The sequence below is a fragment of the Rhopalosiphum padi genome, chromosome 2, assembly GCF_020882245.1.
Source record: "Rhopalosiphum padi isolate XX-2018 chromosome 2, ASM2088224v1, whole genome shotgun sequence".
In the NCBI taxonomy this organism is placed as follows: domain Eukaryota; kingdom Metazoa; phylum Arthropoda; class Insecta; order Hemiptera; family Aphididae; genus Rhopalosiphum; species Rhopalosiphum padi.
Genome location: NC_083598.1, coordinates 4868036 through 4893576, shown reverse-complemented (window position 1 = coordinate 4893576; position 25541 = coordinate 4868036). Strand labels below are relative to the sequence as shown.

The following is a 25541-nucleotide window of genomic DNA, read 5'->3' as shown; positions in this document are numbered from 1 at the left end:
CCTAGTTTATTATTTTAATTCATTGAATATTTAGTGATTTTTTTTACAATCTGTTATGGGTTAACTGTTACATCTAAAAGAGGTTTCAAGTATAAAAAAACTGTATACCTAGTATTTTTTTAATAATTAATTTAACAACTTTAAATAAAATACAATCAATAATTTGTTTTAGGTTTGAATATATATATACTAAGCAAACCTCATAAAAACCATAATACAATTTTTTATCATATAATATAGAAAAAAGAATCAAAGATAATAAATATCTATAAATAGCTTCAAAATATTTTATGAAAATGTATGAAAATACGTTTAAATACTTTTGTTAAATGTTCTAAGTATCTCTATAGTTATAGGGGCGTCACCGTTTTCGGCCAAAATGTACCCTTCCCTTTTCGGCCAGTGTCACTTTTCGGCCAATACTTACATTTATTATTTCGGCCACTGTCACTTTTCGGCCAAAACTTACCGTTTACTTTTCGGCCACTGTTCCTTTTCGGCCAACACAATTTTCTTTTAACAACATATGAGTTATGATTATATCCAAAAATGTGATTTTTTTTAAAAATTATTACCTACCTAATACTTTATGAAAACATAATAAAATAAAATAATATAAAATAACAAAATGTTACAATAAAATGTTATAATATAATACATTATTCGAATAAAAATTAATAAAGTATTAATTATAATTCTTTATTAATTGATATAACTATTAACTATATAGGTATTAACCTAAAATCAACGAAATGAAGCTTACATTGAAGACTATAAAAATAATAAAATATGTCGTTACAAAATTGTCAAACAAATATCATAAAATTATAAAAAATAAAACTTCTGAATGCATATTTTATTATTATTATATTTGTATTCGACTAATGTATTATATTATAACATTTTATTGTAACATTTTGTTATTTTATTATTTTTTCATAAAGTATTAGGTAGGTAATAATTTTTTTTTTTTAAAAATCATAGTTTTGGATACAAACATAACTCATAAGTTGTTAAAACTGTGCTGGCCGAAAAATGACACTGGCCGAAAAGGGAAGGGTACATTTTGGCCGAATAGGGGGCCGCCCGTTATTCAGGTATTCGTAGTGTACCAAAATCAATTTTGTCATAAACAGGAATTCCATTTTTCCTTATTTTTTCTCCCCATTAATTTAATAAATATTAGGAATTTGCAATTTTTTGATTTTTTCTATCATTTAGGATATTAGTTAGTGATTTAAACCATAATCTAAGAATACACAATATAATATATTAACCATTTAATACTTAATATTAAAATTATGGTATATTCCAATTTATTTATTAATAAATAATTATAAGATAAAAACATTACATATAAGATCGGCTGAAAAAAAATAATATATTATAATATATTATAACTTATTACATTATTATTTTATATTTTTGATTAGTAATAATCTATTTATATATAACAGCTATGTTCACAGAGTATATTATAAAAATGTTATATACAACAGACTTAATATTTTTTCTATCATAAACAATATAATTTTTTTTTTTAAATTTAGTTTTAACATTTTGGTTAAGTACCTATATAATGCCATTAATATTGTATAAAAATTAAAAGTAAGAAACGATGTAAGTTATGCTTCTCTCTAGTAAATAGTAAAATATTAATAATTGGTTTTAGTTTCTAGATAATATATAGCAACATCTATAAACCAATATATAATATGAATACCAATACAATATCAATTTAATAAACAAATAATTATCATACATAAATAAATTTTATCATACCTGCATCAATTTGGCTAAATCCATTTGGTGCTACTTCAAGACTAATATCTAAAAAAACAGAAAATGTAAGAAATGTTAAAAGTCGTGTATGATAAGCAATAATAATTAATATTAGATATAAAATAATAAAAAACAATAAATATGACCATACCATTAAGTATATTTTTATATTCATCAAACGCAATTGCTGGGGTAGTTAAAATTATAAGAACTGTGATTGTAATACTTGCAAAATATTGTTTAAAAATATTCATTTTAGTAATTTGATGTGTACGAACTACGAAGAATAAAAATTATGTGAATGTTAAATAATGAAATAATAATAATAATACTTCTCAATTTCTTTTATAATAAATTGATTCCTTACTCACCCACCGTACAATAGTAAAGAATAAACAATTTACAGATAATACGTAATAGCAAATATAGTATGACATCAACAATTATTCATTATTTGTCATCGTCTATTATTAGCAATATAATATGAATCATAAAATATATATAATTATAATATCATAATTTATGATACACATGAGAAATTAGTCAAGATTTATTTAAGAATATATTAAGTCATTATAACTTGTAACATACGTGATACGTGTAAACAACACAATATTCAAAATTAGGTTAAGAAAACAGATATAAATGTATAAATATTAATGCATATAAGTATTGTATAATATATATATATATATATATATATTATATAACTGTTTCATTTTTTATGTATACACATTGTCGATTTCAAAGCACAATGTTTAATCTCATAAAAAAAAAGTGTTAAATATGTAATAATTATAAATAAATAAATATATTTGTATTTATTACGTCTGTGAGTAATCAAAGAGTACGGTCAACATCTAACAGGTGAACTATACTAGAATAGTGTCGTATATGACATTTTATACGTCGTCGGTACAGTCACGACGTTAATGGGAATCCAAGGAGGGCTTGAGCCTAAAAAAAGTCAAGTCGAGTATCAAATAGGACAAAAAAGCTACAGCATTAAAAAAAATCTATTCAGCGTCTGATGCACTACAGTTATATAAAAATAAAATACTAATATGTACCTACATTTTATTATATAAATCTAAATTATAATTGATATAAATCTAAATTTTATCATCTGCAAATTATAATTAATTTGTATTGATTATTATAGAATATAATTACAAATTATGTTAGGTTAGGTTATGTATATTTCAGAGTCAAGATCAATCTCTTGTGCTAACTCTGTCAATTACCAACTTTTTTAACGAATCCCTTATAACTTCTGTGTTATGAATTCTAACATGTTTGGATCTTCTTATATTTTATTAGGATAAAATATATTAAATTAATATTGAATTATATGTACACTAATTTTAATTGATCTAGAAGCAATATAGTAATATAATAATAAGTAATACAATATATAAGAATCAGAAATATAATATCACAAATTTGTAACAACGTGTTCACCTTTTTTTTATAGTATAATATTATAATATAATAATTTTTGAATTATTGTTTAACTTTTATTTTTTATGATAAGATTTTTGTATTATATTTACCAAACAATTTTATCAATGTAACGATGTAAAAATAGGTTTGTCTAACTTTAAACTATTAATAACAAATTGAAAACCAATTTATTCTTGAAAAAAAAAATAGTTAGAGAGCCTATTAAATTGCGCCAGTTTTTGTCGTTTTTGGACATTTTTGAATTTTTTTTTACGAAATATTAATTTATACCTTTTTTCAAAAATGTCACATGTTACAATGTGTTAATGTGTAATGTGGATTTGTTACGATATTATAAAAACGAAAACAAATTATTTATTATGTTTATTATTATTATACTACTATTTTTTATGTATTTTAATAAATCTTACTATATGTACTATTCATTTAGTACATTTTAGATATAGGTTATTATTTAAAAATCAAGTTTATAGTGGTTTCACTATAAATGGGTAAAAACATAAAAATATCATACAAGCTAAGAAAAGCAAAAAACAAAATATTTTGATGTTATTTTTGGAAATATTTTGACAAGATTTGTAATTCATATAATTCATACTTATTAAAATTGTCAATTTAAATAGAGAAATACCTAATATATTTAAAGATATTTTTATACCTAAGGTATATTTTTCTGAATTATATTAACATATTTTACTATTTTTCTTCAATTGTATAAAAGTTCACAATAGAAAATCGTGTTTCCTGAACAATAGGAAAAGTAGCAATAGTACATTTTGCAATTTCACATTTTCACCCCATCGTATCTTGTCTATAACTTTAGACGTTTGTCAACTTTTCCAAGATCACTTTAGAAGTGAATCCCAAGAATAGGATTTACTTCCATAGGTCCTATACTTGATAGTTATAAATAATTTCTTCCGAGTGTGTAATAATTATTTTTATACATTATAATTTAAAAAATCGTAGGTACTTCTAAAAAGACATTCAACATAAAATATATGCTATAAATAATAATTACATACTTATTTATCTATATGAAAATCAATAATTATTTTCTAAAATTATGTCTTTCGCAAGAGTTTATTGATACAATTATTGTTATATCAAAATAAATATACTAAACTACCATTGGTAATATTTATACAGATGACGATGAGGATTAATCATCTTTCTGAAATAAAAATGACTATATACCTACCTATTAATTGTTCTGAAATAAAAAAAATATCGTTCTTTTTATGATATTAAACTAAATAATAACATGATATTATAGTTAATGGTTTTAATTAAATTTTTGAAATAAAATATTACGGAACACTCAAACATTTCTACATTATTTTTTGACGAAACATATATTATTTTTTTAAATTTTCGTTTAAGATTGAAAGAATAACAAAAGCAATTGAACTTTTCATAGTACATATTATATAACTGTATATATATATTTAATATAAATATACAGGTATATATTTATATTTTATTTTACCTATTTTATATTTTAAATTAACAAGTTAGTTAGATATTTCAATATGTATGTATGTTTTTTTACTATAAATTTACATGCTGAAAATAACTTTTAGCGAGTGCCAGTGACAGCCTCTTCTAAAATCTAGATTCTAGACTATATAATATACATATTACAAGAAAAGATATGATTAATCATAAAAATTATATTATACTCGTATAATTATTGAAAAAAAAATACGGTAAACTGGATACTACTCTGCTGTACAATATGTAGGTGTAAAGTGGGTCACTGAACACTGTAAATGATGTGTTCAATTTTAATTCAATAAATCGATAATAACACATTTTGTATTTAAAAAAATTGTTGCATTTTAATTCAATTATAATATATGATTCTGCCTATATATATAGAGTTATAACTTATATGTAACATTATGCGTTATGAAAAGTTCAAGTACCTAAGTTTTTTGAATCTTAAATAAAAATTTAAAATAAAATATCACTGGCACCCTCATCTCAGAATTTAGGAACCAAAATAAGAGTCTTTTTTGTGCTACGTTTGTGTTGGTATGTACCCGACTTTGAACGTTTGTGCCGCAAACTCCGATTTTTAATAAATTTTTTGGAAGTTTTGGAAATTTTGGAGCTAATTTTATGATATCATATTAAAGTTGGAAACATTTTATTTGTTTTTTTCTGTTTGGTTGTTGGAATCACTTCATATAAATTTAAGTCCACATAGCTTCAGTAATAACACGAATTTAGAATAAAAATAATCTTAAAATTAATAATAAACTTAATTTCTAGTTTTATAACATATTATGAACAAAGTGCGTTTTGAATATCAATAATGTACTAAACTTTACACCTGGTAAAAATCTTCATTTCAGAACGACAATAAGGATTAATCATCTTTCTGAAATAAAAGTGATTATACCTATCTATTAATTTTTCTGAAATAAAAAAAATACTGTGCCTTTTATGATATTAAACTAAATAAAATTATATTATTATAGTTTTAATTAAATTGTTAATATAAAATATTACGGAAAACTCAATCATTTCCACATTATTTTTTGACGAAATATATATTTTTTTAAATTTTCGTTTAAGATTGAAAGAATAACATATGCACATGAGCTTTTAATATTGCATATATTATACGTGTATATATATTTAATATATATTATAGATACATATTAATATATTATATTATAAATTAATAAAAATTTTATAATTTTTAATGTTTTACTTTTTGATCTGTTTATATTTCTTTATACTTCTTCAGCTGACCTTTTAATTGCATTTCCCATTTTTTCCCAGTAGTGATTTATATCCATATTATGATCTAAGCCATCTAGGTATTCCTTAATTTTTTCTTTTGTAATTTTTGGCGTGGTTTATTTTCAATATTTCTTTGTTAATTTTCTTTGTACATTTCATTATTTTTGATCTTTCTACCGATATTCTAAATTTGACTTTGGCTCTTACCAGGAAGTGATCCGAGACTGCACTACTGCCCCTCATGCTTCTTACGTCATTTATGCTTGATCTAATTCGGTAGTCTACCATTACGTGATCTATTTGGTTTCTCACCTTCCCACATGGAGATATCCAAGTCTGTTTGTGGATATTTTTATGCGGGAACATTGTACTACTTATTCTCATGTTTCTAGCAGTTGCAAAAGTTATTAGCTTATTCCCATTATCATTTGTATCGTTATGTAAACTATCTTTTCCTATTGTTGGTGTATACGTTTCTTCCTTCCCTATTTTTGCATTAAAATCACCTAAGATAATTTTTGGCTTTCCGGTTGGTAATGCATCGTAAATCCTATCCAGTTCTTCGTAAAAAGCATTTTTTATTTCTTCACTTTTTTCCTCAGTGGGAGCGTAGCAGTTAATTAGTATTATGTTAAACCATTTACCTTTAAGCTCAACATAGCATATTCTATCATTTATCGGTTCAAATCTCACAACATTTGGCAGGATACTGTTCTTAATTACAAAACCCACTCCTCTTACATGGTTTTCTCCTCCGCTATAGAAGATTATCATCTCCTGTGTCTTTAAACTACCAGCTCCATCCCATCTTACTTCTTGAACAGCGGTAATGTCCAATTTGTATCGCTCAAGACACGATACAATTGTCGTCATAACTCCAGGCCTATACATCGAGCGCACATTTCAGGTTCCAAATAGTATATCCGTAAACTCTATTGTCCGAGGCATTGTTTGTTGTTGTTTCGAAATCACTGGTGTTTTATGTGTGGGGTGATCAACCCCACGACAACCCCCATTAATGGAGGGCCAAACTTAACTAGGGTCCGCAGGTTCGTTAGGCCCGTTCCTCTAAAATAGAGTACCCTTGCGGGGTATTATTTAATTAACAATTTATTTATACGTTTTCTTTTTTAGCCAATAAATTATTATCTTATCCTTTCTCTATTTCATATATTGTGGAGAGAAAATAACACAGGAATTCTAAAAACATAATGATTAAACACCAATTATATAATTGATTACCAACAATATTCTGTAAAAATTGTTTGATAAAAATCCATTTCCAAAATAAAGATGATTACACCTACATATGAATTTTTCTGGAATAAAAAAAATATCGTTCCTTTTATGATATTAAACTAAATAATATGATATTATAATTGTTAAAATAAAATATTACAGAAAACTTTTTTTACATTTCTACATTATTTTTTGACCAAACATATATTATTTTTTAAATTTTCGTTTAAGATTGAAAGAATAATAAAAGCAATTGAACTTTTCATAGTGCATATTATATAACTGTATATATATATTTCAATATATATACAGGTATATATTTATATTTTATTTTACGTATTTTATATTTTGAATTATTAAGTTAGCTAGCCGGGGGGGGGGGGCAATTGGAAATTTAAAAAAAAATTATGCAGATATTTAGCACGTAATTCACACGAATTCGTAAGCCTAGTATAGAAATTCGCAGCACACTCCTTCCACTCAAAAATAATAATAAATATTGCATTTTTATTATTTTAGGTTATTTATTTCAGAAAGATTATTTTTATTTTTAAGAATTATAGACTATAAATTTAGGCTTTTTATTAAACTTGGAATTTTTTATTTAACTTTTTTCTAGATTTATCTAGTTTTTTTTATTCTAATTCAATACAAATCTATGTATGATAAATTATTCTTAGTTAAATAAATAAAAAAAACGATTCTATATTTAATAAAACATTATAACTGAAATAAAAAAAGACCATGAATTGAAAATCTCATTTAGTTAAAACAAGTCCAAGTTGAGGACAAAAATCTATACTTTAATTGTTAAAATGTAATTTGAATAAAAATATTCAAAAGAAAAAAATGTTAGTAGCTATTTTCTAAAGAGGTTTGAAGTTCCTTTGTTAAAGTGGGGGGGGGTTTGGCACAACTTTTAATTTTTTGGTTTCACGGTGAATGTTTGGACTTGCAAATTCAAAAAACTGTCTTGCAAGTACTTGCAAATAACTTGTAAAATAATGGCAAAGATTAAAAAAAAAATGCAGTACTTAGGTAGGCCAACGTCATAATTACAATGATAAATTGAATTTTTTTTTCAAAAACAATGCATATATAAATAATTGATCAAACATAGATTTTTATCTAATTAGAATAAAATAAAATTTAAAAAACTGAATAAATCTAGAAAAACGTGAATAAAAAATTCCAAATTTAATAAAAATCCTAAATAAATAAGTATATTATAATTTATAAAATTATTCTTTATTCAATAAAAAAATAGGAAATTCTAATTTCCATAAAATATATTCTAAATTTAAAAAATTTGAAAAATGTTAATTTTGTCTATGAGAGGGCTGGTGAGACGTGTTGCTGCATCCCCATGGCTTTTTTTATTTTTGAGGAGAAGGAGTGTCGTGTGAATTTCAAAACTAGAACTTGGAATTTGTACGAATTACGTGCTAAATCTCGGGAGAGTTGACAATCGTACAACGTTGTAGACATTGTAGAAAATATAAGGGCAGTGGTGCAACTAGGGGGGGGAGTAGTCTAGTTTAGATTTTTACATATTATTTTTTAATTTTAATTTTATAAGGAATAACTAGGTTCTACTTTTTCAGTAGGTTCTTTAGGGTTTTTAGACTATTTATCTACAAAGTCACAACACTAAAACAATCAACAATATTAGTCATTTGAACTCGTATACATAGAGTAATAATTACTCTATGCACTATCACGGATGAAGAACAAGTTTTGGAGTAAACTTTATGATATTTGATTAAAGTTAGAAATATTAGATAGAACGTCTTGACAAATTTTCATCAATTTTAATAGTGCATATTGACGCAATTGCGATGGTTTAAATTGATGTATCAGTTAGAAATAGTACATTTGGGCATAGTCTGATAGTTTTCAGCGATTTTCCGCCATGTTTTCCATATGCTTTGATTTACGGCTCATTTTTTCATTTTTTGGCAATAATGCATTTTAGAATGTCACTCCTCGATTACGAATTATAGTGAATTTGCATCGGCTAGTTCTCTACGTTGTTCGTCATTCGCCAATCATTAATCGTTGTCAATATTTAGCCCATATCGATATCGCTATTTACTAAATGACATACATATTATTTTTCTTATTATATAGGTTATTGGTATTTGAAATTAATTTTTTCATCAACAACTTTGAATTTCCGAATTCAAAATCAAATAGTCTATAATAATTGTTACTTATTTTAAATTATGTTTAAAAAAAAGTTAAAAATGTCATTAGGTAACTATAGGTATAAAAGTCATCTCTGGATCGATAGTCAATAACGAGTTTATTACTAGTTAAAATAATATGTAGCTATTGTCTATTACTCATGTTATTGGTCTTCAGAGACAAGAAGTAGGTATTGTAAAAATTGAAATCCGCACAACTTTGGAAATTTTAAAAGATTAAAGAAAAATAATAAATTGAACATTAAAATTCATCAAAAAAGCCCTATTATTTAGTTAACTTTAAATATGGGTTATTCGTGCTATTTAAAAATCAAAAGTTGATAGGTGGTTTCACTATTAAATAAATGGATAAAAAAATTAATATTGCATACAGTTTAAGAAAAGCATGAAAGAAAATATTTTGATATTCTTTTTAGAAATACATTGACAAGATATTAAATTGGTATAAGTCATATCTAATTAATAAAATTATCAATTCAAATAGTGAAATAACTAATATAATATTTAAAGACATTTTGGTATTAAATATGTATTGTGTATATTTTTCTGCATTATTAACAAAATTTATAGTTATTGATTGTTATAAATAAGTTCTTCCGAATCTATAATATTTAAGTTTATATATTATAGTTTAATACATAGTAAGTGCTTCTAAAAAGACATTCAACATAAAATATAATATGCTATAAATAATAATTACATACTTGTTTATCTATATGAAAATCAATTATAAATTTATAAAATTACGTCTTTCGCATGAGTTTGTTGATACAATTGTAATATCGAAATAAATATACTAAACTGCCATTGGTAATATTTAAACAGATGACGATGAGGATTAATCATCTTTCTGAAATAAAGATGACTATACCTACCTATTAATTTTTCTGAAATGATAAAATATCGTTCCTTTTACGATACTAATCTAAATCACATGATATTATAATTAATGGTTTTAATAAAATAAATAAAATAAAATATTACGGAAAACTCAAACATTCCAACATTGTTTTTGGACGAAACATATATTTTTTATATATGATATATATTATAAAATAATCAATGATATTAGTTAACAAAAATCAGAATAATGATAAGATGGAAAATGTAATACACATTTTAATCATTAGGTATATTATATAATTTAGTGAAAACTAAAGTATACTTTATCTATGGCATTATGGGACAAATGCAAACTGGTCCCGCGATTACCTTCTATATATAAAGGAAAGTGTACTTTACCAATAATCAACGCAGAACCGAACTTATTTGTGTTATCGACTTGAAATTTCGAGGATAGATTTTTATAATAATTTCATCGGTCACTAAGAAAGGATTTATCAAAATTTTGATTTTAAAGGGTTGAAATCGGTAAAAATAATTTTTTACATGGAATTTGTATATCTATATTAATCGTCTGTCTTGGTCTGCGGCCGTCCGGTTAAAGTTGGGCTGTAGACATTTTTTATTCTTAAACCCGGCAACGACGGGTAATTCAGCTATTATATTATATGTAATTTTATTTATAACTTTTTGACTGTAGATTACTCTCTATTTACCTATATAATAATATTATTAATATCTTTACCAATATTTTTTATTTAATAGGACTTTTTATTAATTATTTATATTTAAATATTTTATATGATTTATTGATTTTGTTTAATTAATTTTTGAGTGTAAACATTAATAAACATAATAAAGAGGTAATATAATTGAGCTATTCGGTGTCTTACGCCTCAGAACAATTCATATCTACACGCTGATAAAATACACACACGAAAAAATGTCCGCTTGCAAGCACGAAACCATAAAGTAAGACCCTCGGGCCGCTGCGCCGTCTGTACCGTATTCCCGTTATCGGCCGACTGCTATTGTTCTTATTATATTATGAATATAATATATAGATATACAAATTACATGTACAAATTCGATTTTAACGTTTTTAACCCTTTAAAATCAACATTTTGAAAAATCCTTTCTTTGGGCTCGGTGAAATTATAATATTAATCTATCCTCAAAATTTCAGTTCGATAACTTAAATAGGTTCGGCTCTACATTGGTTATTATAAAGTACACTTTTCTTTATATATAAAGATTTTTAGTGAAAAATAAGCCTTGAGCCTCTAGCTGTACATTATACATAGGTATATCACATTTTATGTATAAAGATTACCCGGAACACGTTGGAAAATTATTTAAAATATTATATTTATTCAATTTAATTGTTTGAATATTTTTTTTAAAAATGTCATCGATTGAAAACATTTTTGTCAATGGAATGTTTACACCTCAAATAGTTGTACCAATTATCGGTGATGGTGCCTGCCTTTTCCGTTCAATATCATTTCATTTGTTTAACACTCAAGAAAGATGTCAGGAGATCCGAAAAACAATTGTTTCGTATGTGTCTGATAATTGGAATAACTTTATTACTATGTCATACAATTCAAATGGTTACAACTTTTCCACTGCTGAGGCTTATGTTCATGAAATGGTCAATTCTACTGTGTACGGTGGTTATTGCGAATTGGTTGCAGCTAGAAATATTTTCCCATTTTTATTTCAAATTTATTATAATAATAATCTTTATGCTAAATTTGGTGTAGATACATTCCCAGTAAAAAGATTGCGTCTAACTGGAAATATTAATAGTGGTCATTTTGATGTTTATTTATCTATTCCTAATATTCATAATGTTGCAGTAAATTTAATTACTACTTCAGAGGGCGAATTATCTATTTTTAATAATGTTAGTGTCACAGAAAATAGTAAGAAAAATAAAAATAAAATTAATAAAAAAAAGTAAGGAGCGTCGCCGTGCTAGATATACAGATAAAACTCGAATCAACCAAGTCAAGAAAGCTATAACAAAGTACAAAGCAATCAAACACCAAGAAACTTTAGGATTTCTGACTAAAATTAATTTACGCAAATGGAAAATTGAGAAATTATCTGGTCTAGCATATAATCCCACAATTGATAACATTGGTACTATGAACCAAAAATGTAATTTTTGTAACGCTCTCAAGTGGAAAGGCGAAACTCCTGGTATGTGCTGTAATATAGGTAAAACACAACTCGATACCTTACAGCCGCCCCCAGAACCATTACGCAGTTTACTTGAGGGAGATCATCCTGATCATGATCACTTCATTAATCGTACTAGGAAATATAATAGTTGTTTTCAAATGACTTCGTTTGGTGCTAAACAGATTGTTGAAGAAGGTTTTATGCCAACATTTAAAGTGCAAGGCCAAGTCTACCATTTGTACGGCAGTTTGATTCCAAATACTCAGGAAAACCCACAATTTTTACAAATATATTTTGTTGGCGAAGATGAAAAAGAAGTTCAACTTAGATGCTCTCTTTATCCAGAAGTAAAACAAGCATTAGTCATACAGCTAAAAAATATGCTGCATACTGAAAATAAGTATATTTGAGAGTTAAAAACCAAAATAGATAATGCAAGTCAAAATAATACTAATTTACAGGTGGTTATTCCCGCTGATAGAAATATAATAAAATTATATACCTATTAAAATAATTATTATTTTTTTATTATATACTTATTAAAATTAATCGTCTGTCTTGGTTTGCGGCCGTCCGGTTAAAGCTGGGCTGTAGACATTTTTTATACTTAAACCCGGCAACGACGGGTAATTCAGCTAGTATATTATAAAATAATCAATGATAGTTAGCATGATTAGTTAACAAAAATCAGAAAAATGATAAGATGGCAAATGTAATACATGGCATACACATTTTAATCATTAGATGTATTATATAATTTAGTGAAAACTAAAGTATACTTTATCTATGGCATTATGTACGGCGACGATGCGGTGACAATACAAAAAATAATTCACACTTCTTTAACATTTAAATGTTTGTTAGGTGTACTCAGAGAAAAATTATAATATCTGTTCTCATACTTCAAACGGCAATCTCAAAACTAATATTTGTTAAATTATTAATTTAAGATTTGTATAGTTTAAATAAATAATAATCATAATCATATCTAAAACAAAAGTCGATACTTATACAGTATACAATTTACACTACGATTAAAGTTCAATAAAATTATTTTTTATATAATTTAGGAAATTAAATAAATGTAGTCACTTAACTCTAGATAATTATTTTAATTAACCTCATTCACCTTTGTGTCCAGATAACTTAATTGTAGTACATAGTGCTCCCATAATTATTTTTGTACTTACTTACCTAGGGATTGAGTATAATTTATACTTATTATATACAATGAATTAAGAATTGGAATATTAATTTAAAAAAAAAAATGTTATTTATTATTATAATGATTGATTAAGTATTTAACGTTATTTTCTGTTCTAATTAATATCAAAAATAAATATTAGGTACAGCGACATAGATACATTGTTATGTTTGAATAGTTATAACATTTTATCTTATATATTTTCGAACCTGTTGTATTGTTTTCACTGTAGATGAAAAAAATGTCATTGGTTTACTTGGAATTGAGCCTTTCGATGGTTAAAGTTTAAAAGTAAAATGCGACTATTCGAGAACCTTTAAGATTAATAGTTGTAGAAAACGGTCACTTTGTACAATCTAGTAAAAATGTTCATTTCAGAACGTGTATACTTTATACTATTATATATTGTTAATATTTGTTAATCATTTTCCTCTTCAGTGGAATCAATTACTAATATATCATCAATATCCATATTTACGTATATTTTTAATACCACCAAAATATTTATAAATAAATTGTTGAATTTTCTCAGTAATAGACGACAATCCAAACGGTAACCTAAAGTACTTGTAATTTCCAAATGCTGTACTGATGCAACAATAACTTTGGGACGACTAATCTAATTCACATTAATAAACATCCTCACGAAGATAAAATAAAGAAAATTATTTCGTGTTTAATAAGTTTCCTTTAATTTTCTAATAAATAATTTTAACCATGTACCTAATCTCAGTTATTTTGACTTCTAAATAGATCCTAATTTGTATGTCGAATTTCTCTGATAATTTTGACACGAGACTGTGTAATTGTCTATAAGTTAAACATATTATGCATATTTTATGTTGATGTATAGCTATTAAATTAAGTAATTTAAATACATTTTTGGATAAAACACAACGTATTAAATATATGGATATTTTTAATACCACCAAAATATTTATAAATAACTTATGTTATTTAACATAATATAGTTATGTTTGTTGAAATTTCTGAGGTCGTCCTGGATGACAGTCCAAACGGTAACCTCAAGTAATTTTAACTTCCAAATGCTGTACTGCATCAACGATTACTTTGGGACGTCTAATCTAATGCATATTATTATATTAATAAACCTTATCACGAAGATAAAATGAAGAAAATTATTTCTTATTTAATAAGTTTACTTTAATTTCCATTTTCCTCCATTGTCGGAGTTTGATACATTACTCTTACTGTCTTACTGTATAATTGCTCAATTATCTTAAATCTAAATAGACCCTAACTTGTATGTCGAGTTTCTCAACTATGAATTATGGGGCTTTGCCATTCACTTGACTCAATACATTATTTTATTACTTTTAATTTATTCATTTTATCTAATGCCTCTTTTAACTTAGTAACTATTTTGTAAAGAATCTTTTTGGTATGTCTGCTGTGATAATGACATGTTACTTTAATTGTAGGAATTAACTCTTTCTTATCTCCTTAACTCATTATTAATACATAACTGTTTTTTCTTTTTTAACACAAACATATTATTATATTAATATTAAAATTAATACTGTATTTGCGCTGTTCAGAATTTAAAATTTGGGCAAATAACTGTTAATCTGTGGCGTATAGGAGTTATGTTTATTGCTGTATTAAATGAGTTACATTTTAATTTAATTATATTTAATTATTTATGAAGAACAATTTTGACGAGAGACAAATAGTCTTAAAAATTATGTATATGTATATTTAATGAAATAATTTAAATACATTTTTGGGTAACACACAACGTATAAAATTTAATAGACGGCAATAATATTGTAATATCGTTCGTCTGTCAAATGTTGACCAACATTCAGGTCAGTCGGTCCGTCCTATTCGTTTACCATAGACGTAATAAATATAACGTATATTTATTTAATTTATAATAACTACGAGTATATTTTATTTAACACTTTTTTTTTACTTTGAATAAACAGTTGTTTCAAAATCGAAAATATGTGTATGAAATAAAATAGAAATCTACTATTTATAGATTGTGCTCATATGCATTACAATTTGTATATTTATATCTGTTTTCTTAACCTAGTTTTGAATATTATTTTATTTACACATTTGTTAAAAGAACGTATACTCTTAAATAAAACGTGACTAAATTCTATTGGTTTACAATATCATAATGTATTGCCTAAAACAGAAGAAAACAAATAATGATTACTTTTTGATGTCATTATTCATTTGTTGTTGCGTTTTATGTGTTAATTGTTTATTCTATATCACTGTAGACTAGATAGGAAAGAATCAGTTATAAAAAAAGCAGAGTAGTATAATTGTCATTTTATAATTTAACGTTCACATAATTTTCATTCTTTGTACATATAAAATAATTAAAATGAATATATTTAAGTGTTATTTTATAACTATTACAATCTTGGTTCTCCCAATTTTGATTACTTCCGATGATCCTACTACAAAATATGAAAAATATTTTGATGGTATAGTCATGATTATTGTTTTTTAATTATTTTTTTTCTAATTTTATTTATTATTGCATTGATATTCAATATTTTACTTAAACCATTTTCTTACAATTTATTTCTTTTCAGGTATTGAATCAAATATTCAATATAACAAAAATTATGCTGGTATGGTAAAATGTATTTATGTATAAATATTGTTTTATTTTTTAAATTGTTATTTTATCGGTATTCATAAATAATGGTTTGTAGATTTTGTTACAAAGTATCTAGAAATTAAAACCAATTATTGATATTTTACTGAAGACTTTTTTAAAGAATTGTATTGTTCATAATAGAAGAAAATATATTAAATATGTTGTGTATAATATTTTTATATACACTGTAAACTCTGTATATACTCTTGAATATAAATACATTATTACTATTCGAAAATATGAATTTAATAATGTCATAAGTTATACTATATAACTATTTATTATTTTTTTCAGCCAAACTTAAATGTAATATTTTTAACTTATTATTAGTAAATTAATGCACCTTAGGTGTAATTTTAATATTAAGTATTAAAAGGTTATTGATATATTAAATTATGTATTCTTCGATTATAGTTGATATTACTAACTATTATCCTAAATGATAAAAAAATATCCAAAAATTGAAAATTCCCAATATTTATTTAATAATTGGAGATAAACATAAGGAAAAATGAAATTCATGTTTTTGCATAGTCCATTTTGGAACATCTAAATAAATACGACTAACTGAATAATCATATAGAATATAGATACTTAGAGTATTCAACAATTGTTTATAATAGTATTTTCTATACAATTGTATAAAATATTTTGAAGCCATTTATAGATATTTAACATTTCTGATTCTTTTTTTTTTATAAATGTCAAAAATAATATTCACAGATAAAAACATTAGACTATATAATAGATTTCTAATAAGCTATAAAAAATATCTGATAATTGTATTATGATTCGTGTATGGTTAGGTAGTTATAGGTTAGTATATATAATCAAACATATAACAAATTATTGATTGTATTTTATTTAAAGTTGTAAAAGTAATTATTAAAATATACTAAGTAAATAGTTTATCTATTTTATATTTAAAAGCTCTTTTAGATTTAACAGTTAGATAGACCCATAACAGATTGTAAACAAAATCACTAATTATTCAATGAATTAATAATAAGCTAGGCACTTCGTAATTATCGTTAAAACGAGACTAGTTTATTTAATATTTTTGAAACGCTAAATTAATCGATTTTTTTAGGCTAATAAAATCAAGCTTTTTATAAATTTTTAATATGAGTTTTATTGAAATTTAACAGATATTCTAATGGATATTTGTGGATTTCTTGGTAAGCATTTATATATTATGAGGTAGTAATTGTATTGTACTTATATCCTTCTTTGAAGAATACTTGACATATGCATTGACTTTATTTTTGTAAACCTGCAATAATTAAAGTTTTGTATGACGACAAGTTATACTATCTTTATAGTAATCATAATAAGAACGTCTATTTACAAAATATTGAAATAAAACTTTATTATACATCATATAAAAACTCGCACCGAAACAACCCATACGAAATTCGACACACAAATGTAACAAAGGTAAAAAACAAACAAATAGGAGTAATGTTTTATTAATTGCTACTCTTCATATAGTTTGAAAACAATTACAATATTTTATCTCTAGACACTTTATATAATTAAAAATTATGTTCCGTAGGTACTCGTACAATAGTTTTCTAAAATTAAAAATTGTAAATATACAATTCAAGTATATTGACAATGGTTTATACCTACTTTTACTAAGTTTATAAGTTGCTGATCAATGCTCTAAAATAATATTTGAGAACGGTTAAGTCAAACAAATTTAACAAATTGACTAATGCTTTATATTTCATTAATATAATTCATTTATAGGTGATGACTATGACAACTATTTGAAATTTGATGGTAATTATTGAAAAATATTCTACTCTTACTCAGATTACAATACTATACATAAAAGAGTCTATCACAAAGAGTAAGTCAGACGATTTTCAAAATGGGTTGCAAACGACAGACGGTTAGAAATATAGATAACACTTGGACTTAGATCATAAGATCACTCATCATTCATGTTGACTTAAATTGACATATTGAGAGTTGGACCGTAACATCACAGTAATCACAAAAAATAGATAAATTTTAATAATATATATTTATTTATGTTTTTTTATGTTTATTTTTTTTAAATAATTATTTATCTCAATTTTTTAGATAAAATAAGTACGTATTTTTGTGATTTATTTTAATCAAGTTTAAAATTAAGTTTTATTAATTAGATAATAAAATAGATTACACATTTTTAGGTTATATAAATCGGATAAAAAGAATGATTTAATAAAAATTTAAAGTTTACTGCTGTCAATATCAATTTTACTATCTAAACTACTAATCATCTATTAACTCATTAAATGTGACCAATAATGAACCACTTTTCATTCAACTGTTTTAGATTTCAACACATATTTTCAATTAATTTTTTACTAAATTCATGAAAATCTGGAAACATACAAAATATTTTGTTGTTAGAAATACATACTCATTTTCTGTTTATACCTAAGATTTTAAAATTCAATATAACGTTTTGTATACATTTCTAACGATATATTGAATAAAATATTTACCAGAAAGCCAAATTAATTTTTTAAGAGTATTTGAATTTCAAATGTCTACACCATTATTTGATATTCACCATCACAATAAATACTTCGTTCCAAAATAGTTTGTTGTTTTAGGGTATCTCAAAAAAAAAAAAATAGTTTTAGATTCTAAAAATGTTTTACAAATGTTTATATTATTATTATATTTTGTAGTGATGCACAACGACGTCGTATTTCGATATTTTTTATCGATATCGGACTAATTTTACGATATCAATATTGTAACGATAATTGAAAACGTCGTGGTTTTTAGTATCATTAACTTTTTATTTTTTGTTATATTTACATTATTTTTTTTTATACAATACCATTAAAGGTTTACAATGTTTACACAAAGGATGCGAATAATAATAATAATATGTATAAGACCTGAGTTGTCGTTGTTGTTTGTTTTTTTTCGGTGACTCGTACTACAACTGCACGCACAATAAATCGGTATATAATATTAACGGTCGACTATTCACAGCGGCGTACGGTAAGCAATAGAAATCAGCTCGTATCGATAAAGATTTTAATATGTTCTGTCGCCCATATCAATGATACCCGTATTGCAATCAGTTATTAGACAAAATTGCCAGGTATATTAAGATGAACAACAGATATATAAACTATACCGTCACTTATATTATAATAATGGCCGTATTGCAACTTAATTAACAGGTTGCCGGACACCACAATCGAGTGAAAGTATAGGGAATAGGATTGTTCCGTATTGCAACGTATGGGTTCCTGCGTTGCCGGAAACATAATGTAATAGAAAGTGAGGATGTATCGGATGGATATACTAGAACGCGTTTCGGTATGGCAGGCCGATGTGATTATTGTGAGACTAATTGTTTTTTAAAGTATGTATGAAATGGATTATTGATTTAATTATGTAAATATGAAGGTAAAATATATAAAATTGTATTAGTCGGAAAGAGTGTGGAAATAAGGTAGCGCGATAGCGCTATCTATTGTCCGGGTAAAATATTAAATGACGTATTACTGTGAATATAATGGTTATAGAGTGCGGCAGTGCTGTAACGTGTACCGTTACAATATGACAAATTGATATCGTTGCAATTTGAAATTTCTATTTTCTATTTATATAAGTTTTGACAGAGAATCGACGATGAATTCAATTGACGACGATTAACACTAACGATAAGTAATACGTATATAGCTGTGACTGAACTTAATACTAAATATTAAATAATATACCTTTAATTTTAATTTAATTTTCAATTTTTGTTTATAATAAATAATAATATAATATGGAAACTTATTTTAATGTAAGAAATACACCAAACAAAAAAAAAACCATATCAATAATAATTCAATATATCGACAAACGATATTGATATCCATTAACCGATATCGATAACTGAAAATATATCGTTGTGCATCACTAATATTTTGTAAAATAAAATTAACAACAATTTTTAACACTTTTTGGGCCATTTATAATAGGAAAAGCAAATTTCCGAATGTTCTTAGGTTGTTTTTTTTTTTAAAAAGTTTATCAATGGATGAACATTTTTGAAAATATATTAGAAGATCGCACATAAGTGGTTCTTATATCTATATAAAATTATTAAAAATACTTGGTTTATGTTCAGTTTGGCATAATACATCTAAAAAGTTCTGTTTGAGAACTGTTCGAGACCACATTTTTATTTTGACTCGCTTAAAAATCTTATACTTTTTTAACCTATAACTAAATTTATTTTCACTATTGTAAATAATTGTTAACCATAAAATACTCGAATATTTCATTTTATAGAAGAATTTATCGGTAAGTATTTGTTTTTCAGATACTTGTATAATCGAAATATTATCTAATATGTTTATATTTATTAAATTTTTAGTTGTACTTAATTAAACCCATTCAATAATTGTAGTTTAATATAATGAGTAGTATGTTTGTCATGGTTCGTGATTTTTGTGATCATACGATATAAATATTCTATTAAAACTGTAATCTCGCGTAGACGCAAATAATGATAACTACAGTTTAGTAGTGTAACACATTTAAAACTACAGGAGACAGCAATAGTAAAATAACTGACAACCATAGTAAAATTATAAGCTAGATCGCAAAATAGAATATCGGAACATCGACTTAATTCAAAAACAAAAGAAAATCACTTATAAAAAATGATAAATGTACTAGAATTATTCAATTAATTGGAAACTTAATATATCTGTTTTTATAGAGAACGAAAGTAAATATTTATTTATGATATTTTATTTTGATTTATTGAAGTTAAAAAAAAAAAGTGGGCAAGTGGGTATCGCTCTGCAGTATAGTAGAGATGGAGTGTAGGTCACTGGAAGGTCGTGTGGATGTGTTCAATTTGAATGCAACGGCTGATATCATTGTATACGAAAAACGATTCTGAACGGAGATGATTTGTCATTAAATGGTAATTAGCAGGATATATCATATTATTACCTATATTTAAATTGTAATATATCGTTATTTTACGCGATTTCGTAAAAAATTAAATTTCTTAAGCTCATAAAATTTTTGTTATTGACATTAGAATTTTTTTTTACAATCACTTAAAGGAAAACTTATGGATAACCTTGTATTGGATTTTTGAATTTCAGGTATAAATCACAAAATTTTATGAATTTTCAACTTCAAAATTCTTTGCAAATTTTAGCGATTTTGATATAGGTATTTCGTAAATATTTGAACTTTAAATGCTTATAAACAAAAATTGTGACTAAAGATTTTTGATTTTTTTTTACTTTGATAAGTTCAACTTATAATAAACCTTGTATTAAATTTTAAAGAATTTTTGGATAGCCAAATTTATTTTATCGGCATTTTATGAAAAAAAACTTAAAAAAGTCAAAAATTTCAATTGTCTTTAAGTAGCTTAAAAAAATTCTAAATATTTTGAAAATGTAATAGTAAATAGATAACATAACGCTAATATAAACATTTGGTGAAAATTTCAAGTATTTACAAAGATTCGTTTTTGAGTTACAGCAAAATCACAAAATCGATTTTGTCAAAAAGTGATTTTGCGTAAAAATTCCCGTTTTTCCGTATTTTTTTCAGGGTTTTTCCCTACGCTTTTGAAAATTATTGGACATTTTTTACTTTTGACCCCCCAATGTATCAACTAGATGAATATTTCTTTTCAAAGAAGGGCTGATGTCAAAAATCGAAGCATTATTAATACTCCAAAAAATGATGACAGACACAAGAATAAAAAATAAATGAAAAAAAAAACACACATCATTGTAAAATCAATACATTCATCACTCCGTTCAGAATCGAATATAAGTATTCAATGTTGCTGGTTTTACACTGGAACTTGGTCACACCATAGAACATAATGGAAGTGATAGCTGTCAAAATCCCATTGTTCACTGATAAATATTTCAATTGAACTTGACACTTTTCCGGATACTCGGCTTATCGGCAGCGGAGGCTTGGCGTGTTGTTGTAACCGTATCGTCATTTAAAATCTTTATCAGAACATGTTCTATGATCATGGCAAGTTGTCGCTGCCTACATTATACTGAGCCTCCTACAAAATGTAAAAAAATCGATCAGCAATTTAACTGTCATTTCTATTTATTTATTTTTTTTTTTTGATGTATTATAATTTATAGTTTTTATCAGCCTTTATACGTATGAACAATCTAATATGTGACCCACTGACTTCGTCGGGCGACGAATTCTCGTAAGAGTTTAAATATGTGATATTCTGTCGATATAGTTGTTTCGCTAACTCGTTTGTTCGTGTTAAGAACAGATGGTTGATTGCTTCTGTTGAATAAATTTTACCAAATAGGTTTGTTGCTTGGAAGCAGTGCTTCATTAACTTTTTGTATCGTTCGTGCCCGTTATTCCCGAGATAAGTCATCGCATATCATGTTATATTCTGTATGGAAGGCTTCATTGGTTATAGCAAAAAACTTCGAATTTTCGTGGGATAGCAATTTCTGGTGTAACAGTGTACAGGATCAACACCTACATGAAACGTAGTAATATCGATATGTAGTTTTTTGAATTGAAACAAGAAATTGCTTTAGATTTACAATAAAAAGGATGTTCTAAATAATTAGATTTTTTAAATTTCTTCTATTAATTGTTTTTAAAAAATTTGATTTGATTTTTTTTTTATGATATCTCAATTACTATATTTAACAATTAATAATATCTAGTAAAATTAAATATGGTAAATTATATTGACATTATGTTATTTAATAAATAATATTTTATCTAATTTTAATAGGAGATTGCGGTAAGTTAAATTTCAAGAGCATTCTTGTACATAAGTTTTATCGTAATTAATTATATTAACAATGAAAATGAATAATTATTTATACCTATTTTATATTTTTATTTCATTTAGAATTTATAAAAAGTACGTAATTTATTAGTTTTTATTTTTATTGTGTATTAAACAATTTTATTTTATATTTGTATGTAATAGTGATACATTTCTGACACTATAATTTTCATTATTATAATGATTTTCATCATAATAAACTATATCATTATACCAACGTCTGTGAAGTTGGCCTCCCCACTTTGCCCAATCCGCTCCAAACCTATATGCCAATATTTTGCATAAAGGAAAAAAAATCAAATATTTTATACCAGTGTTATTATAATTGTGCATTTACTTATTTAAGACTAAAATATTTATCCCACTATATCAACTCTATTTAACCAGTTTTATATAATCTATTAACTGTCCTTTTTTAGGCATGCTGAGTATGTACATTTTTGTTTCATAATAATTTTATTAAAATATATTATTTTATTTTGTTTGAGATTTTAAAATTGTTTTGTTACATTAATTATTTCGTCCGTAAGCTATAATGTTAGTTTTTAATTAATGGAGTTCAGAAATATTAGAGAACATATTAATCAATAAATATCTATAAATTCTTGTCTTATTTAAAAAACTCCAAAAATGTCATTTAAATTTTTCTATTTTAACATAAAATTAAAAATTGAATAAAATGCATAGATAGACCCGTAAAACTTGAAATTCATGAAATACAATGAACAGTATTTTTTAATAATACTCTTAAATGCAGATAAAAATAAAGATAATATTATAAATAAAAAACAGAATGTAGGTCTTCATGATAAACATTATTGTAACTTTAATATTTATAATAATATATAATATTATAATTGTATTGATACTACGATATTATTTACATATTTTTTATAGAAAGTATTGGTAAATATTTATCATGTTTATTTATATACTAATTTTATAACTTTTGTTTCTCCTGATGTGTATTTGGATAGTATATTAATTGGACGTATTAATAAGAAGTCATACGCAGAAAAGTTTTTAAAAATTAATAAAATATTGTTTATATATAAATGTATAATACGCAAAATGATAAACTAATAAAATTAACTTAGTATCTACAGATAAAACTATCATAGATATTATGCGAAATAAATGAGAATCTGGCTAGATGTCTCTATATTCTAGAATCTTGACTAATCTGTTCACCATGAAAACAAAAGATGGAAACATTGACTCAACTCATTCCACCAGGACTGGGGCTATTGTATGTACACATTAAAAATTAACTAAAAAATTATTTTCCACAGCTTCGTCGAGTACGTATTATTTCTTTATTTGTTTTATATATAATGATGGTATTTTATGTGAAACGTAGCCTAATATATATATAAATAGTAATGAATATAATAATTGAAAAATGATAATATAAATCACTAGAAGAACCGTTAAACGTATAGAAGAAAAATTATTTGTACATATTGATTTTTAATTTCTAAGGTGATTTTAAATCAAGTTTATTATCATTCGTGATAATGTATTTTTAAAAACAACTCGTTGATCCCAGTTTAATATAAATGTACCTATGCATTATTTAGAAATAAAAACTGTCTGTTCAATCAAATCTACGTTGAAATTAAGATAATTCATAATACACTATAAGTTAATGTTTATTTCTTATATGAATTTATCATCGATAGTTAATATATATATATATATATATTTTTTTTTTTTGTAGATGAAATAGGTATGTAATTATTATATTTTTTAAATTTGTAATTAACACAGCTATTATTTGATTGTGATATAAATATAACAGTTTGGTTTTAAACAACAGTGAACAATTCTATATGGTAAAATATATTAGAGATTACCAAAAAGTAATATATTGTTATCGTTGTGTAAACAATTTAACCAAATTTTACTTCAACGTATTAAATTCTAACTAAACGAAAAAGCAATTTAACAACCCAACGGTTATACTGTAAAACTGTTTGATTTCTAACTGACATTATTTTTTATTGTATAAGAAGTTTTTGTAATTCTCCTAAAAAATTACTGAATATTTTGAAATTCTGACAATTTATAAATATTAGTACTTTTCAAGAGTTATTAATTATTATTAATAATAACAAATTTGTAACGATTATAATTATATTTTTCTAGATGTGATTCGGGGTACGTAGATATCATTAGTATTTTAATTTTATTTGTTCGAAATTTCAAATTCACGTTAATTATATGTACGTGCTATAAATTAAAAACTTGTTAAAATCAATTTTTTTATAAATCCGTTTTTAACGTACAATTTTTTAAACGGAAAACCAAATTATTAATTTTTAAATTGAACTGTTTGCTAGCCTTATAATAAATTATCACCAATCGACGAAATTGTGC

The 25541-nt window shown here is 24.7% G+C and overlaps 1 protein-coding gene across 1 annotated transcript; it reads right to left on the bottom strand.

Moving 5' to 3' along the window:
• Window positions 1-2703: 2703 nt before the first annotated feature.
• Window positions 2704-6873, bottom strand: LOC132922808 (craniofacial development protein 2-like). Its single transcript, XM_060986520.1, has 2 exons — window positions 6208-6873; window positions 2704-2739 (listed from the first exon to the last, which is right to left on the bottom strand). The coding sequence occupies exons 1-2, from the start codon at window positions 6871-6873 to the stop codon at window positions 2704-2706; spliced, it is 702 nt and encodes a 233-aa protein (XP_060842503.1).
• Window positions 6874-25541: the final 18668 nt, after the last annotated feature.